This window comes from Acomys minous (assembly GCF_964271855.1).
Source record: "Acomys minous genome assembly, chromosome: 16".
Taxonomy (NCBI): domain Eukaryota; kingdom Metazoa; phylum Chordata; class Mammalia; order Rodentia; family Muridae; genus Acomys; species Acomys minous.
The window spans coordinates 62,929,188-62,945,505 of NC_140498.1; the positions used below are offsets into that span (position 1 = coordinate 62,929,188).

A 16,318-nucleotide genomic window follows, 5' to 3' on the forward strand; every position below is an offset into this window, starting at 1 on the left:
ACTACACGAGGAAATCTTGCCTTGGAGAAAAGAAAAGAAAAGAAAAGAAAAGAAAAGAAAAGAAAAGAAGAGAAGAGAAGAGAAGAGAAGAGAAAAAAGAAACTTCTCTGATGATGGTTGAGAAACACACTCATCTTCTATGGGTATAAACTTAAGAACTTAGGGAACAGGGTTTGAAAGGTTTTTTGTTTTTAAGTTTTGTTCACATACTTCCCCTTCTCCAATTTGTCCCAGATCCTCCCAACCCTCTTAACTCAATGCTCTCTCTTTAAAGGTGCTCCAGAGAAGACTTCACTGAGAGAGAGAGTGTAGGTGACAAAAGGAAGAAATCTGAAGTAAGAAAGAAATAGTGAAGGGACCAAAACAAAGGTAGGAGCCAAAGGACAAGAAGGGTGTTTTAGAGAAAATAGAAAGGGGCCAGCAAGCAGATGGAGATGACAGGCTTTACTAGAAATGAAGGCCGGCACATGATCCAACACCACTTGCTGTATCAGCTGAATCCTGCAGGGCCCATGGGATTGATGGCAAGTCTTGGTGGAAAGGAGGGCCAGTTACAACTGAAACTATGGATGTTCTTTTGAAGGAATATTCTTGTTTGCAGATTTGCTACTTCTAGAAAAGTTCTATGGAAACAGCTAGTGAGCAGAGTGATGCAAGGTGGTCATCTCCGCGGAGCTTATAAATATGGAGTAGTCTTATACAACCACTGTGATGATGGGATAGTGCAATGTCCAGCAGGGAGGGAAGATGTTCAGATAAGAACAGTTTGCTACACAGCTCACAGTACCATGACTACTTACAGTGGATATGCAACAAATGGAATCTGAAGGGAAATTTATCTAATGGTAAATTACAGATAATTTAAACTTTACTTCCTGCTTGTATTGCTTACTGTTTCTGCTGCTTTTTGTTGTTGCTGTTGTTTGTTTTTAGACAGGATCTTACTATGCAGCTCTTGGCTGGTCTTGAACTCAAGAGATCTACCTGCTTCTACCACCAAAGTGCTGAGATCAAACATATTTGCCACCACACCAAGTCAGGTTTTGTTTTTAAAATGAGGAACAAAGCCGGGCGTGGTGGCGGACGCCTATAATCCCAGCACTCGGGAGGCAGAGGCAGGTGGATCGCTGTGAGTTCGAGGCCAGCCTGGTCTACAAAGCGAATCCAGGACAGCCAAGGCTACACAGAGAAACCCTGTCTCAAAAAACAAAACAAAACAAACAAACAAACAAAAAAAAACCCAAAAAATAAATAAAAATAAAATAAAATAAAATGAGGAACAAAGGTGAACAAAGTGTAGAAAGGCATTCTTGTAGAAGGAACATTGTTCAGTAGTCCTGAGAACTGGAGTACACACATCTGGGAAATAAGCAACTCAGTCCAGGCTGAGGGTGGGTATGGGGCAGAGAGGTTAATCATGAATGGTGTGGATTCAATCCTGAATCCTTGTACATGGCAACAAGATGACAGAGAAAATAGGGAACCATGAGGACTGAGGGCTGGCTCCAATCCCTCAAGGGACATACAAGACAGATAAAGGTCACACAGCAAGCTTTGGTATCAGGTAGATGCTGTGATGCCACTTTGTACCTAGTGTTTGTAGACAGAATTGCCAACAGCAAATATAATGTCTCCAACAAGGGACTAGATTTGGCTGCCCAGAAACACCGGAAGCTTCCCAGCCAACACAGTGAACATTCTCTTCATTCTAGTTATCCTGTCCCTTGTCTACTGTCACTAGTATCCAGCTGACTCATAGTAAAAATTCACAAAATGAATATATCAGATTTGACAGCGTCAACCTCAGTGCAGTAGGAGTTGCTATGAAAACCCAGAAGGCAGCATCTTATAGTGACTAAACAGAGGCATGTAAGGCTCTGAAACTAACAGAGCCCAGAACCTGAAGGGTTTTAGAGCAAGGGTCACATGGAGACTGAAGAAGTCCCTGTGCTGTAATGAGGAAGTCTGGAAGGAGGAAAGGCTTGGGTGGCAAGTGAAGAAGCCACAGCAACAAAGTAGGTAAAGGTAATGATGTCCTGGGCTAGGATTACTCTTGGGGGAAAGGACAGATAGGGAAAATCTACAAAAACATTGAAGGGAAAGAATTCTCAGACTCTGTACTTCCAGGTAGACCTACTGTGTATACAGTGGTACTATTCCACTAAGACAAAAAACACAGAACAAGATCAGTGTGGTACAGAAAGGCCTGGAGTACAAGACAGCTGTCTGGTAAGGAGACAAAATAAACTAAACTTACCCTGATTATCAGCTCTGGAAAAGGAAAAGAGCAGCAGAATAATCTGAAGCTCAAAGCTGGGGAAAGGAACAGCTATGAAAGACAGAGTGTGGCTTTGAAGGCAGATTGAAAGCCATGGGAAGAGGATGTTTTTAGAAGAAAGTAGAGAGAGGAATTTGACATTGACAACCTGTACACAGGAAGAAAACACACAGCGGTGGTTCTCACCCCAGAGCTTTTCTGCCTCCTGCAAACCTCAGGACAATGCCTGGAGACATAGTCTAATGTTCACAACTCAGAAGGTGCTATCAGTTTCAAGTGGGTAGAGGCTAGGCATGCTGCTCAACAACCCCCAGTGTGCAGCCAGGCTCCAGGTACCAGCACCCAGCCCCAAATTTCAAAGTGCTAGAGGACATCAGGGAACCTAAGAAGGTCAAGAGACCCAAAGGAAACAGGTGTGCTTGGATAGCTCATGGGTCATGAGTAGCAAGGGAGGGAAGGGATTGAGAACAGAGAGGATACAGCTGTTGGTTCTACTGTGAACTAGTAGGTTGTCATCAGAGCTGAGTGAGGGCTGGAGGAAGGAAACATAGAAAGGCTATTAAACAAGGAGGCTACCCAATGTGCCAGTGAGAAGGCCTGGGACTGGCCCTAGTACCCGGCCAAGCTAGACAGATATAAAGGACTATCTTGCTGGGGTACATGGGCTGAGATCTGGCCAGAGAAAGGAGACATGAGACTAGGCAGAGCAGTGCCACTGAATGACAGATGGACAGTGAGACTTGACAGCAGGAGGAGTAAAAGTAAGAGTGGGACGAGCATCTCAAACATGCCATTCACTGAACTGGAATGAGAGGCTGCTAGCAAGATGTTATTGAGCTTAGCAGGTAACTTCTTCACAACTCCCAACGCTGCCTACAGGTCAGACGGAAGCCTTGTATCTGGTAATTCAACTCTGTTTCTAATCCCACTTCTGTTTCTGTGGTAGTTTGAATGAAGCTGGCCCCCACAAGCCTTTAGGGAGAGGTACTAACTTGAGGTGTGGCCTTGTTGGAGGAAGTGTGTCACTGTGGAGGTGGGTTTTGAGGTTATGTATGTTCAAGTTACGGCCAGTAACCCGTCTCTGCTGCCTTTGGATCAAGATATACAATTCTTGGCTCCTCTAGCACCATGTCTGCCTGCACACTGCCATGCTTCCTGTAAGCTACCTCCAACTAAGTGTTTTCCTTTGTAAGAGTTGCCATGGTCATGCTTTTTCACAGCAATAAAACCCTAACTAAGACAGCCTCCTCCAAAAAGAATTCTTTCAAGGCTAACCTTGCCTAGTGTCACAATTCCTAGTAACTACAGCTTATATTCCTCTGAAACCCACAGAAAGAAGTCAGGGCATGAAAACCAATAGCTAGACTCAAAAGCCCAGGATTGATGAAGATGCTGCTGAGAACCCTTCCCACCAAAACATAAGCAGAGAAAGGCACCCAGAAGCCCTTTGGTTAGGGTTCCTATGCAGGGCCAATGTCCCAAAGTCCCAAAAATTGTCCCAGACATTACCCTGCATATTATTCAATTTGTGTATTATCTAAAATTTCTTTTTAGAATGCACTAAACAACAGACTTGGGCCAGGCATGGTGGCACATGCCTTTAATCCCAGCACTTGAGAGGCAGAGGCAGGTGGATTGCTGTCAGCTTGGTCTACAAAGTGAGTACAGGACAGCCAGGGTTATTACACAGAGAAACCCTGTCTTGGGGGAAAACAAACAAAAAACCCACTCCAAAACAATAAAAACCAACCAACCAACCAACCAACTAACCAACCAACCACAACAGACTTGGGATTGAGAGGGTTCAAGAACTTTTAGTTTAAGGATCTCATCTGATGAGTTATTTCTCTGGACAGCCATCAGACAGGTTGTACAGGGTTATACAGGGGTCACTGTACTTATGTTACTGGAACAATGTTGAAGGTTGATGAAGCAAGGCAACAGTGTAACAGACTAAGACTGAATACATACTTTCTGTTCACACATACCTGAAGCTTTCCATAAAACAAAAAGGATGTTAAAAAAAAGCAACTTTTGCCTGGCAGTGGGTGAGGCAGGCCTTTAATCGAGGCAGAGGCAGTTGGATCCCTCTGAGTCCAGGACAGCCAAGGCTACACAGAGAAACCCTGTCTCGAAAAACTAAAACCAACCAAACAAACAAACAAAAAAGAAACTTTTAGCCCTGCGTGAAGGCGTACCACTTAAACCCCAGCACTTGGGAGGCAGAGGCAGGCAGATCACTGTGAGTTTGAGGCCAGCCTGATCTACAAAGCGAGTCCAGGACAGCCAAGGCTGCACAGAGAAACCCTGTCTCAAAAACAAAACAACAACAAAAACCTTTTAAATTAGTTTCCAAGATGAAGCCCGATACCAAGAAACTAGATGATAGCTGAAATGTCTCGACGTGCTGCTTGTTTCCCAGTCACCCAAAGTAGAGAAGGGAAGTCAGGGAGGGCAGGAAGGAGAAGAAAGAAACCTTTAAAACAGGGATTTGTAGCACTGAGCTCCTGAAGCCACACTCTCAGAACCTGGCCTTTTACAAACACTTATGAGGTAGGTTCAGGCAGGACTTAAAAGTACCATTGGCTACTACTGAATAGACGGGGGCCCAAAGGCCTGTGAGTCACACCATGAGAGGGCTCAAGCACAAGGCTTTCAGGCACCTTGCTCCTGACTCCAGCATTCCAGTTGGTGCAGGAGCTCTGCATCCTCAGGGAAAGGCTTGTCAGTATTTGGCCTAGTAGGGTCCCTTCTGTATGTGGGAATTTGATCAATCCCTTCAAGATCCTCTCAGACTCATTACCTGCTACTTTATCCCGAATAAGCTTTGCAGATTCAACCTCGCCAATGCTGCTGAAAAGACTTCGTAGTTCCTCCTGGGTCATGTTCTGAGGGAGGTAGTTGACAATTAAATTTGTTCTCCCAATGTCATCCCTGCAGTCTTCAGCCATGTGGTCTTCATAACCATTAGACATTGTATTATTTAAAAATCTGCAAATAAAAATAAGATCAGGTAAACTGTAGATGTATATCTGGGTATGTAAAGGCAATGATAAACGACTACACTTGCACTTAAGGGTTTTTCTTTTCCACACTAAAAGATCAACTACTGGGGAGATGGTTCATTTGTAAAGAGCCCGCTGGCACAAACATGGAGACTTGAGTTCATATCCCCAGAACCCACATAAAATTTGGATGAGCTGGCACATAGCTGTAATCCTGGCACGGGAGTTGGGAACACGATAGGGGAACTCTTTGGCCAGCCAGCCTAGCCGAATCAATGAGCTTCAGGTTCAGTAATACCTTGACTCAAAAAAATAAGGTGGAGAATATGTATGTAGTAGACACCATTATACACCGCATCACAGTCAGTGCATCCCACACAGATCTTGCTGTGTCTTAACGACAATAATACTTGCTACAGAATAGCTCTACTCACTAACACTTAGGTCTCAAAGAAGGAGGAGAAATATTTTTCACAGGCTCAAGCATTTGAATACATGGTTCCCAGATGACGGCACTGTTTGGGGAGGATGTAAACTTTTTAGTAAGTGAAGCCACTGGGGGTGGGCTTTGAGAGTGTCTAACCTTGCCCTACATCCAGCTCTCTCTCTGAGCCCCGAGTGTGGCTGGAGATATGATTTCGCACCTACCTACTCCGGCTACATCTCCTTCACCATTAGGGACTATCCCTCTGGAACTGTAAGCTCAAATACACTTTCTTCTGAAAGCTGTTTCTGGTTATGGAACTTTAATACAATGTGATAGAAGAATCACTCAATAGAGACCTCTGGCTTCCACATAAACCTGTACCCCCACACGAACATACATACACCATATATACCTACCTATACCCATACAAAGAGATCAACCATGGTTACAAATGGCAGCTTTATCAATACTGACCTAAAGAAAAATGAGCTATTATGCCACAAAAAGGCAAGGAGAAACTTTAGCTAGGTAATTTTTGAAACACTGAGCTATGTCCCTAGACTTAATTTTTCTTTTACCTAGTGTTAGAGAGCAAACCAGGGCCTTGTGATTAACAAGGCAGTGATCTACCTCTGAGCTAAACTGCCAAAGTTCCTAGTCTTTCTATTTAAAACATTTGTGTGGGGAGGAGGGGGGCTCTGGATCAAACCTAGGGCCTTGAACATGCTAGCTAAGACTCTGTCACTATGCCACACTCCCCAAAGCCCAGTAAGCTGGAACTTAAATGCATATTAAGTCAAAGGAAACAGTTTGAAATGCCATACTATATGATTCAATTGTATTACTTATCAGTAAAAGGCAAAACCACAGGGATAGTACTAGGTGTGGTAGCTCATGCCTATAATCCCAATGCTTTTGAAGGCAGATTTTCAAGGCTATCCTTGGCTACATATCAAGTTGAAGGCCATCATGAGATATGAGACCCCCAACTAAACAAACAAACAAAAACAGGGCCTGCAGACATAGCTCTTAACTTCCTGTTCTTAAACAGAACCCAGATCTGGTTCCCAATACCCACAAGGTAGCTTACACTAATCTATAACCTTACAGCAATCTGTAACTCCAGTTCCAGGGGACCTGAATTCTTTGGCTCTCTGTGGGTAGCAGGCTTGCATATAGTGCAAACACACATACAGGCAAAACACTCACACACATTAACATGAGTTATGGGCCTCAGTTATTACATAATATGCCAATGTTTCATTAACTGTAACAAATTTATCTAACTACAAAATGTAACAGTGAAAGGCATTATAACAAGGATATGAAAGGAATATATTATGCTTTAAAATTTTTTTGTTTTGTTATTTTTTGCTTGTTTGTTTTGAGACAGGGTTTCTCTGTGTAACCCTGGCTGTCCTAGATTCCCTTTGTAGACCAGGCTGGCCTCAAACTCACAGAAACCCTCCTGCCTCTGCCTCCTGAGTGCTGGGATTAAAGGTGTGCACCACCACGCCCAGATAAATTTATTTTTATGTGTGTGCTTTGCCTGCTTGTATATAAGAGCATTTCATATATACCTGGTATCTATGGAAGGCAGAAGAGGTAGCTAGATCCCCTGAAACTAGAGTTATAAATGACTGTAAACTACCACGTATGTGATTAGAACCAAATGTGGCTTCTCTAGAAGAGCAGTATGTACACTTAACTGCTGAGTTCTCTCTCTAGCCACTCACTTCTTTTCATTTTAATATTACATTTATTTTACGCATATCCACTATGCATGTTTGCAAGAGCATGAAGGTCAGTGGATTACCTATAGGAATCAGTTCTCCCCTTCCTTTGAACTCAGATCAGACTTAGCAACAAGCACCTTTACCTACTGAGCCATCTCACCAGCTCCTCACTAGCTTCTTTATAATCCTTTTTTTGGGGGGGAAGGGGGGTTTCGAGACAAGGTTTCTCTGTGTAGCCTTGACTGTCCTGTACTCACTTGTAGACCAGGCTGGCCTCGAACTCACAGCAATCCACCTGCCTCTGCCAAGTGCTGGGATGAAAGGTGTGAGCCACCACCACCCGGTTTCTTCTTTATAATCTTTTAGTAAAACTAAAACTGTTGTACAAAATAATTTATTGACACAAAACAACAATTCTAAGATCAACCATTTTCAATAAGTATTTTTTATTTTGTTTTGTTTCTTTAAAGCAATCTCACTTTTAAACCAGACTGGCCTAGAATAAAATAGTAGTTTAGGGCAGCCTCAAACATGGTGATCCTCCTGCCTCAGGCTCCCAGCTTCTATGATTACAGGTGTGAGGTTTCACATTTGGGTAAGAGGACTTTTTGTGTGTGTGTGTGTACGCGCGCACACACACACACACACACACTGATTTAAACTTCTGATCCTCCTGCCTCTACCTCCCAAGTGTTATGATTACTAGTATGTGCTGCCTGGTCTAGCTCCGTAGGAGAATCTCTGAAGAGGTCTGAGAATGCAGCTCAGTAACAGAACACGCACAAGACCCTGGGTTCTATACCTAGTGGATGAGCATACCTATACATAAATATAGCTTATAAGAACCCAGAAAAGAAACCCAAATGTAACCCCAGTACAATAACTCCAGCTTGCAAGAGAAAAAAAGCTTTGTGGGTCTCTAACTGCCTTTTCCTGCCCATTGTGGATTACAGCTGATACTGAGGAACAAATGATGTGTATCCCTGCAACCCAACTTCGGAATCTGCCTGTCACATGTGCCCCTTTTATCTCCAGAGACACAGCTATGGAACTAGAAAGAAATTAGGGATTCTCTCTTTGTATGTATGTATGTATGTATATATGTATGTATGTGTATATGTATGTGGGGGTGGGGTCTTCACAGTTGCAGGCTCTGGAAAATCTACTTTCAGAGGCAAAGAGCCAGGATAGTTTGGGAGAAACATCTGTATAGATAAATCTGAGGGCATCAAGATCAATCTTTTGAAAACAGCCTACATCCAGTTTGCTCAACAAATATTTCAGTACAGAGGCCTAACCTGAGAGGCCCTTTGATGCTGCTTCTCAATTCATAGTCAACACTTCATGTGTGCTCACCTGTCTCAAGAGCTCAGTAGGCAGTCCATCCTTTCCTCCAGATGTGTAGCTTGGGTTTATGAAAATCCAAAACCCACAAGGCATAAGCCTTTAACTATCTTTAACACCAATTCTGCAGAGGCTGGATGTGGATGCAAACCTATAACTCCAGTACTCAAGTAGTGGCAGCAGGAGGATCAGGAATTTAAGCCTGTATAGAAAGTTCAAGGCCAGTCTGGGCTATATTTAACTCTACCTCAAAAGAAAACAAAAAACAAAGAAAACCTTTTCAGAGCTAAGTAGCAGAGCACTTATTTAGTATGCAGGAGGCACTAAGTTCCATGTCTAGCACTTTCTCAAAAAAAAAAAAAAAAAGCTTTGCCTGAGATTACATAAAACCAAACACAATTTTTGCAGATCTTTCTTTTCTACTTCTTGAATCATTGGGGAAAGGAGAATTAAGTCTGTTTCCTAGAAGTGTTCAAGTCCCACTCTCCTAATTCTCAAGCAATCAAACAGTAAAAATTCCCCAGTGTTTGTTACTCACTTAAAGCTGTGCAGGTTCGTTTCTCTATATAAAGTATGTTAACAGCAAACCAGGTATCACAAAATTAAATAGCCGTATGGCAAAAAGCACCAGAAACAAAGACAAGTAACAAGAGAGTAGGAACAAACATCTGCTATGTATCATTTTGATCAGTGTTTGTCATGCTGGGAAATTCACCCACCAGGAGACAGGATGTGATGATGTGTGCAGGCATCTTGATTAATAGCAGTATATATGTGCCCACACACTATCAGTGTCTAGTGAGTACATTTCAGAATGCTATTAATTAAATATTCTTCAAGGCACAGGATAATCCCGACAACCAAGAAGCACCTTGCCTAAAATGTCAACATTGCTAAGGCTGAGTCAAGTTGATTCAATGCATCTACAAATAATTAAAGTCCAACATATAACCAACAGAAAGGCAGATGATGATATAAACTACAACTTCATGATGACAGCCATTCAAAGAGATGACAAACCCATGAGGGGAAAAGCTCAATCTTGCCAGGTGGTTGCAGGGAACACCTTTAAACCCAGCACTCAGGAGGAAGAGTCAGGTGGATGGATCTATGTGACTTCAAGACCAGCCTACTCTACAGAGCAAGTTCTAAGACAGCCAGGGCTACACAAAGAAGCGAAACCCAAAACAAAGAAACAAACCAAACAAGGAAAACTCCTCAGCATCATGAACAGCAGGGAAATTGCAAATGAGTGTAGGGATGAAACTCAGCTGTTAGAGTACTTGTCTAGCATGCACAAGCCAACCATGACACCATGTACTAGACACGGCAGCACACTACCATGCTAGCATCTGGGAGGTAGAAGCAGGATGATCACAACCAACCTCACTTTCAGTCTGGAATTATCTAGGAAAGTTCCTAGATGCTTTAACCCTTTAATACAGTCCCTTATGTTGTGGTGACTGCAACCATAAAAATTATTTTGTTATTACTTCAATTTTGCTGCTGTTATAAATGGTAACATAAATATCTGATATGCCAACTCCTGCTGAAAGGAACATTCAACCCATCCCTAAGAGTCACAACCCAAAGGTTGAGAACCATACTAGTCTAGGCTATATGAGACACACAACCCCCACATACAAAATTTAGGAAAAAAAAATGGTATGAGGCTGTTTCTATTGGTCATACAGGATGAATAAAATCCTTTACGTATTGGGTGTGGTATGTTGATGGAGAAGAATGAATGAACCAGCCCCCATGCCTCTGATGGGCAGCACAGTGGAGCTGGCTCTGTAGGCATGAGTGTGAGTGAGCCAGCCCTGAGGGCATGAGGGAGCAGCCACCTCCCCCCCCTCCATGGTGGCACTGGGTAGCCCAACTGAAGCCGTGCAGATGTAGGAGAGTTGGCAGGCTGACTAGCTCTGCTATAACCCAGGCCACCTCAAAATCTACATCATCTAAAACTGTTGTAGAGTGAAAAAGGGCTGGTCCTGCTGATCCAAAGCTGCAGGTTCTTCATGATACAGGGCAACAACAGGATAACTGGGAAGAGTCCCAGTGAGGATTCAATATTAATGGTGTGACAGAAGCCAAAGACCCCCAAAGCAAACCAATAACTCATTGCAAGTGAAGATGTTTGGACAGAGGGTTATACTGTGGGACATATTGTGATACAAGATGTTTTCTATGCTTTGTTTTATTTTTGTTTTTTATTTTCTTTTGGGGGGGGTACAAGGGCAGAGGGTGGATATGAGGGGACAGGGGACCTGGGTTTATGATGTGAAACTCACAAAGAATCAATAAAAAGTTTTTTAAAAATCCTCTAAGTAGGAAGACAAGGGAACAGTTTCACTGACTGACATATACATAAGACAGCGCCCACCTTTTTGGAGGAGAGTTGGCAATCCTACTAAAAATTTTCATGTGAAACCAACTCCATGATAGGAATTTGTCCTGTAGCAATGTCCACACAGGCACAGATTAGCAACCTGAAGAAACTCACTACCCCTCACCTAGTCAAAAGTACAAAACGTAGCTAGCATTTACATAATAGAAAATGGCTCAGAGTCAATTTTCAGTAGAAAACATTAACATTTAATCAGAAAATACTGTGGCTAATCAGTTAAACTGTCTGTTGTCATGAGATATTTAAATAGATCATTAGCTCAAAAACCAATCAACAAAAGCATCTGCTTAAGATGAGAGCACAGAGGTTAATGTTTAAAAATTAATATTCACCAGAGTGGTGGTGGTGCATACGTTTCATCCCAGCCCCCAGAGAGGCAGGTGGATCTCTGAGTTCAAGGCCGGCCTGGTTTCCAGAGCAAGTTTAAGGGCAACCAGGGCTATACAGAGAAACCTTGTCTTGAAAAAGAAACCTTGATCATGCATGTTCAAGTTTGTTGAAGTGAGATTCAAAATATTTCTTCCTTCCTCTTTTCCTTTTTTCTTTCTTTTCCCTCTCCCCTCTTCCTTTTCATGGTGTTGGTCATCTACTATCTTGCATGTACTAGGCCATGCTCTACCGCTGAGTTACATCATGAGCCTTTTCCCTCCTCTTCCCCCTTCTCTAAGAGCTGTGCTTCTTCTCTCCCCATTCTGCTTCCAAGAGCTGATGAACTGATAGTGACTACCCTCTTACCAAAGGGGCAAAATTCCAGCCCATTATCTTTCATAAAGTTTTACTAGAATACTGTCATTTTTCTTTGAGCTATCTACTGTCTAAGATTGCTGTTTTCCACAATGACAGTTGAATAGTAACCAACTAGTAACAACCACATGGCCCATAAAGCCCCAAAGATTCATTGTCTAGTTTTTTATAGAAAAAAAATTGCCTACCATTATTTCCTTCCTTCGTCCTTGCCCTTCCTTCTTTCCCCATTCTGAAGTCCTCCTATGTAGACCAGCCAGTATCAAACCAGGAACATCCCTCAGGGGTACAGTGCTTACCTCACCTGTGTGGACAAGGGCCTGAGTTTGATTCCTAGCAGTCTAGTTGCTGTCAAACTCCATGCAGCCCAGGCTAGAGTTAAACCTGAGATCCTCCTGTCTCAGCCTTCCAAGTACTGGGATGATGGCATATGCCACCACACCTGTCTTTTTCTTAATGAATATCTTGTTCCTTCCTTTGGTTTTTCGAGAGTTTCTCTGTATATCCCTGGCTGTCCTGGAATTCACTCTGTAGTCACACTGGGAGATCCACTTGCCTCTGCCTCTTGAGTCCTTGGATTAACACTGGCCAAGGCAAAGAAAAGAATTCTTAGATATAGCACCAAAAGCTGTTTTCATTAAAAAATAAACAGATGTCATCAGAATGTTAAAACTGCTGCCTAGAGCCGGGCATGGTGGCGCACACCTTTAATCCCAGCACTCGGGAGGCAGAGGCAGGCAGATCACTGTGAGTTCAAGGCCAGCCTGGTCTACAAAGTGAGTCCAGGACAGTCAAGGCTACACAGAGAGACCCTATCTCGAAAAACCAAAAACCAAAACCAACCAACCAAAGAAACAAAAAAACTGCGGCCTAGCAAGACATTGCTGGAAGAATTAATACTCAAAGACTAAATAAAGTATTTGCAAAGAAGTGAGAAAGTTAAAACTATTTTTTCATTATTTTTTTTTCTTTTTAAGATTTATTATGTATACAGTGTTCTGCCTGAATGTACAACTGCATGCCTGCCAGAAGAGGGCATCAGATCACTTTTTCGATGGTTGTGAGCCACCATGTTGTTGCTGGGAACTGAACTCAGGACCTCTGGAAGAGCAATCTTAACCTCTGAGCCATTTCTCCAGCCCTGAGCCATGATTCTTTAAAAACCTGTATATGGGTATTTTATACGTATGTACATATGTATATCACGTGTATGCATGATGCCTGTGGAAGTCAGAAGAGGGTGTCAAATCCCTTGGAATATGAGTTATAGACAATTCCCATGTAGGCGATGGGAACTGAAACCAGAGCCTTTCAAAGAGCAGCCATCTCTCCATCACTGAAGACTAAATTTTTTAAAAGCTCTCATGACTAGAACAACTCAGACAGCAGATCTTCTGTTACTACGTTGCCTACTGATCTCTTTTAGTATACTAAATATGTGGTTTCTCTTTCTATCCTGTCTTACCATCTTACCAAAAGCTCCAAAACGATGTTCTCAATTAACTACTAAAAATATACTGGTGGTATACATAAATTGTGTTTATTAGGGATTTATTTCTGATACGTGTATGTTCAGTTTGATGTGTATAAGTATAAACACATATAGACACATCTTCAGTTAAAGAAAAAAGGAGGTGATGGTGGCAGTGACTGGAGTGATGACTCCCATAATATGCTTAAAAAGATGGACATGGCTAGGATTGCCTGTATAATCCCAGCACTGTGAAGGAGAGAGGAAGACTGACGTCTTCCAAATTACCTTCAGCTTTGGTGAGACCCTTCTTTGGAATAACGCAGAAAATTTTAGAGCTGTAGTGACAATTTTGGAATTTTGGTTTGTTTAAAGACAACAATATGTGTGGTGGTGGTGTATGCCTTTAATACCAGCATTTGGGAGGCAGAGGCAGGCAGATCTCTGAATTCAAGGCCAGCCTGATCTACACACTGAGTTCCAGGATAGCCAACATTATACAGTGAGAAACAAAACAAGAAAACACATAAATATTCTAAGAATGTGCTTTTTTTGGCTTTGGTTTGGTTTTTCGAGACAGGGTTTCTCTGTGTGATAGCCCTGGCTGTCCTGGTTTCACTTTGTAGACCAGTGTGGACTTGAACTCACAGTTATTCGCCTGCCTCTGCCTCCCAAGTGCTGGGATTAATGCACCACCACACTGAGCTGAATGTGTTTTCCCAGGTGTAGTGATGTTGAGCTGCTCTGGATTGTGTGCAGCACCTATGATTTGCCTTGTGCTCTAGCAGAGGCATGGTTTTTCCAGCTCCAGATAGTTTCTGAGACTGTGTGACATTTGGAATTCTGGGAATTTTTCAGAAGATATATAAATGCTAGAGCCCTAATAGGTGGAATAGGTGGTTGATGGTCATTTAGAGGTTGGCTGCAGTTTGCCAGCAGCCAAGGTCAAAGAAGAAACAAAGAAAAAAAAATTAAGATTCAGGGATTTCCCCAAATTCCTCTTTCCTCTGTATCCTTGTTTCTCTGCTATGCTATTTAGTATTAGGGGTAAAATCACAGGAATAAAGAGTGAGGGGGGAAAAAGCAAAGAGCAGCAATGGAGCAGACACCTTATTTAAAATGTGAGTATGTACACTTGCACACACACACACACACATATAAATAAGTCTGGATATGGTGGTATATTTCTGACATCCAAGTATTTGAGAGGAAGAGGCATGCAGATCAGGAGTTCAAAGTCATCCCCAACCAAATGGCTTGTCCTGAAAAACAAACAACTGGAGAGATAGCTCAGAGAGGTAGAAGTATTTGTACACCTGACAACTTGAGTTTGATCTCCAGAACACAAGTATGAAGCTAGATGTTATGGCCCACTGTGTGGCAAAAACAAGAGGCCTTAGGAGTGGAACAATCCCTAGACACGGAAGCCAAAGGACAATCCATTCTCTTTATTTATGAGTTGTCCTTTGACATCCACATATGCAGAGCTGCAAGCTTGACCGCTCAAACACAAAAAATATACAAACAAATAACTGAAAATTTAAAACAAACCAACACATAAAACTTTTAAAAAATGGCAAAGTATTTTTGAAAGTGCACCAAAGCAGATATGTAGATGACAAATGAACATATGGGAAGAGGCTCATCATTAGCCAGACAGAGGCCTTGTCCACTTACTAGAATGGCTAAAACAAAATATAATAAGATAATGTCAAATGCTGGGAAAGACAAGGGAAAGGGGTTTGTTCTAAACCAAAATATTAACAAAATAATGTCAAATGCTGGGGGAAATGGGGGTGGAGAAAAGTTAAGTTTTCTACATATAGCAATGGTAGGAATGCAGAAATGTTATAGTCACTTTGAAGAATTGAGTTGAACATGCATACTTAGTATGTGACCTGGCAATCACACTTACTACTGTTTTGCTCTTTCATTCCCTTTCTTTAAAAAAAAAAAAAAAAAAAAAAAAAAAAAGGTTTATTTATTTTGCGTATGTAAGTACTCTATCTGCTTGTACACCTGCAAGTCAGAAGACATTATAGATAGTTGTGAGCCACCATGTGGTTGCTGGGAATTGAACTCAGGACCTCTGGAAGAGCAGACAGTGCTCTTAACCACTGAGCCATCTCTCCAGCCCCAACTCCTTTCTTTTTGATAGACACAATCATACTCTTAACTCTAAAATTCACCATATAGCCCAAAACTAGCCACAAACATGACAATCTCCCTGTCTTTTACTTTTTTATTCATTACCTTTTTTCCTTAAAAAAATTTTTTTTCAAGATTTATTTATTTATTATGTATCCAGTGCTATGCCTGCATATACACCCACAAGCCAGAAGAGGGCATCAGATCACATTATAGATGGCTGTGGTTGCTGGGAATTAAACTCAGGACATCTAGAAGAACATTCAGTGTTCTTAACCACTGGCAATATCTCCACCACCACCCCACCTCCTTTTCCTCATTCCTTTCAAATACACTTTACTGGGAGGAAGGGGGAAGAGAAGGCGTAACTAAAAGAGCTATCTCTTGAGTGATTCCATTTTAGGACATTCTGGAAAGAACCAAACTAGACAGCCTCAACTCAACTTAGGATGATTCATCTTGAGAACATTTCCCTATGGTTTTTCCAACAGGATCAGTGTACAGCCAGGCCGGTCCTCTAATTTGTGACTTTAAATAAACAAACACATACATTAAAAAAAATACTTAGATTTTATGTGTACAAATGTTTTACATGTATGTATATGCAATGTGTTTATCTCAGAGGGCACTGGATTCCCTGGAACTGGAGTTAGGATGATTATGAGGATGTGGGAATCAAATCTGAGTTCTCTGCAAGAGTTATGAGCCTCATGCTCTGATTATAGACTTGTGTCACTAAGCCTAGAAACAACTTT

At 42.0% G+C, this 16,318-nt stretch overlaps 1 protein-coding gene across 4 annotated transcripts in view; it reads right to left on the reverse strand.

Annotated features, from left to right (window-relative positions):
• Positions 1 to 16,318, reverse strand: part of ELAVL1 (ELAV like RNA binding protein 1) — a 51,945-nt gene that overhangs the window by 27,429 nt on the left and 8,198 nt on the right. For all 4 annotated transcript variants that reach the window (XM_084761080.1, XM_084761077.1, XM_084761078.1 and 1 more), the window contains exon 2: positions 5,082 to 5,269. In XM_084761080.1, coding sequence (XP_084617206.1) covers positions 5,082 to 5,253 — 172 coding nt within the window. In that variant the 5' untranslated portion in view covers positions 5,254 to 5,269. The remainder of the gene's footprint in view (positions 1 to 5,081; positions 5,270 to 16,318) is intronic.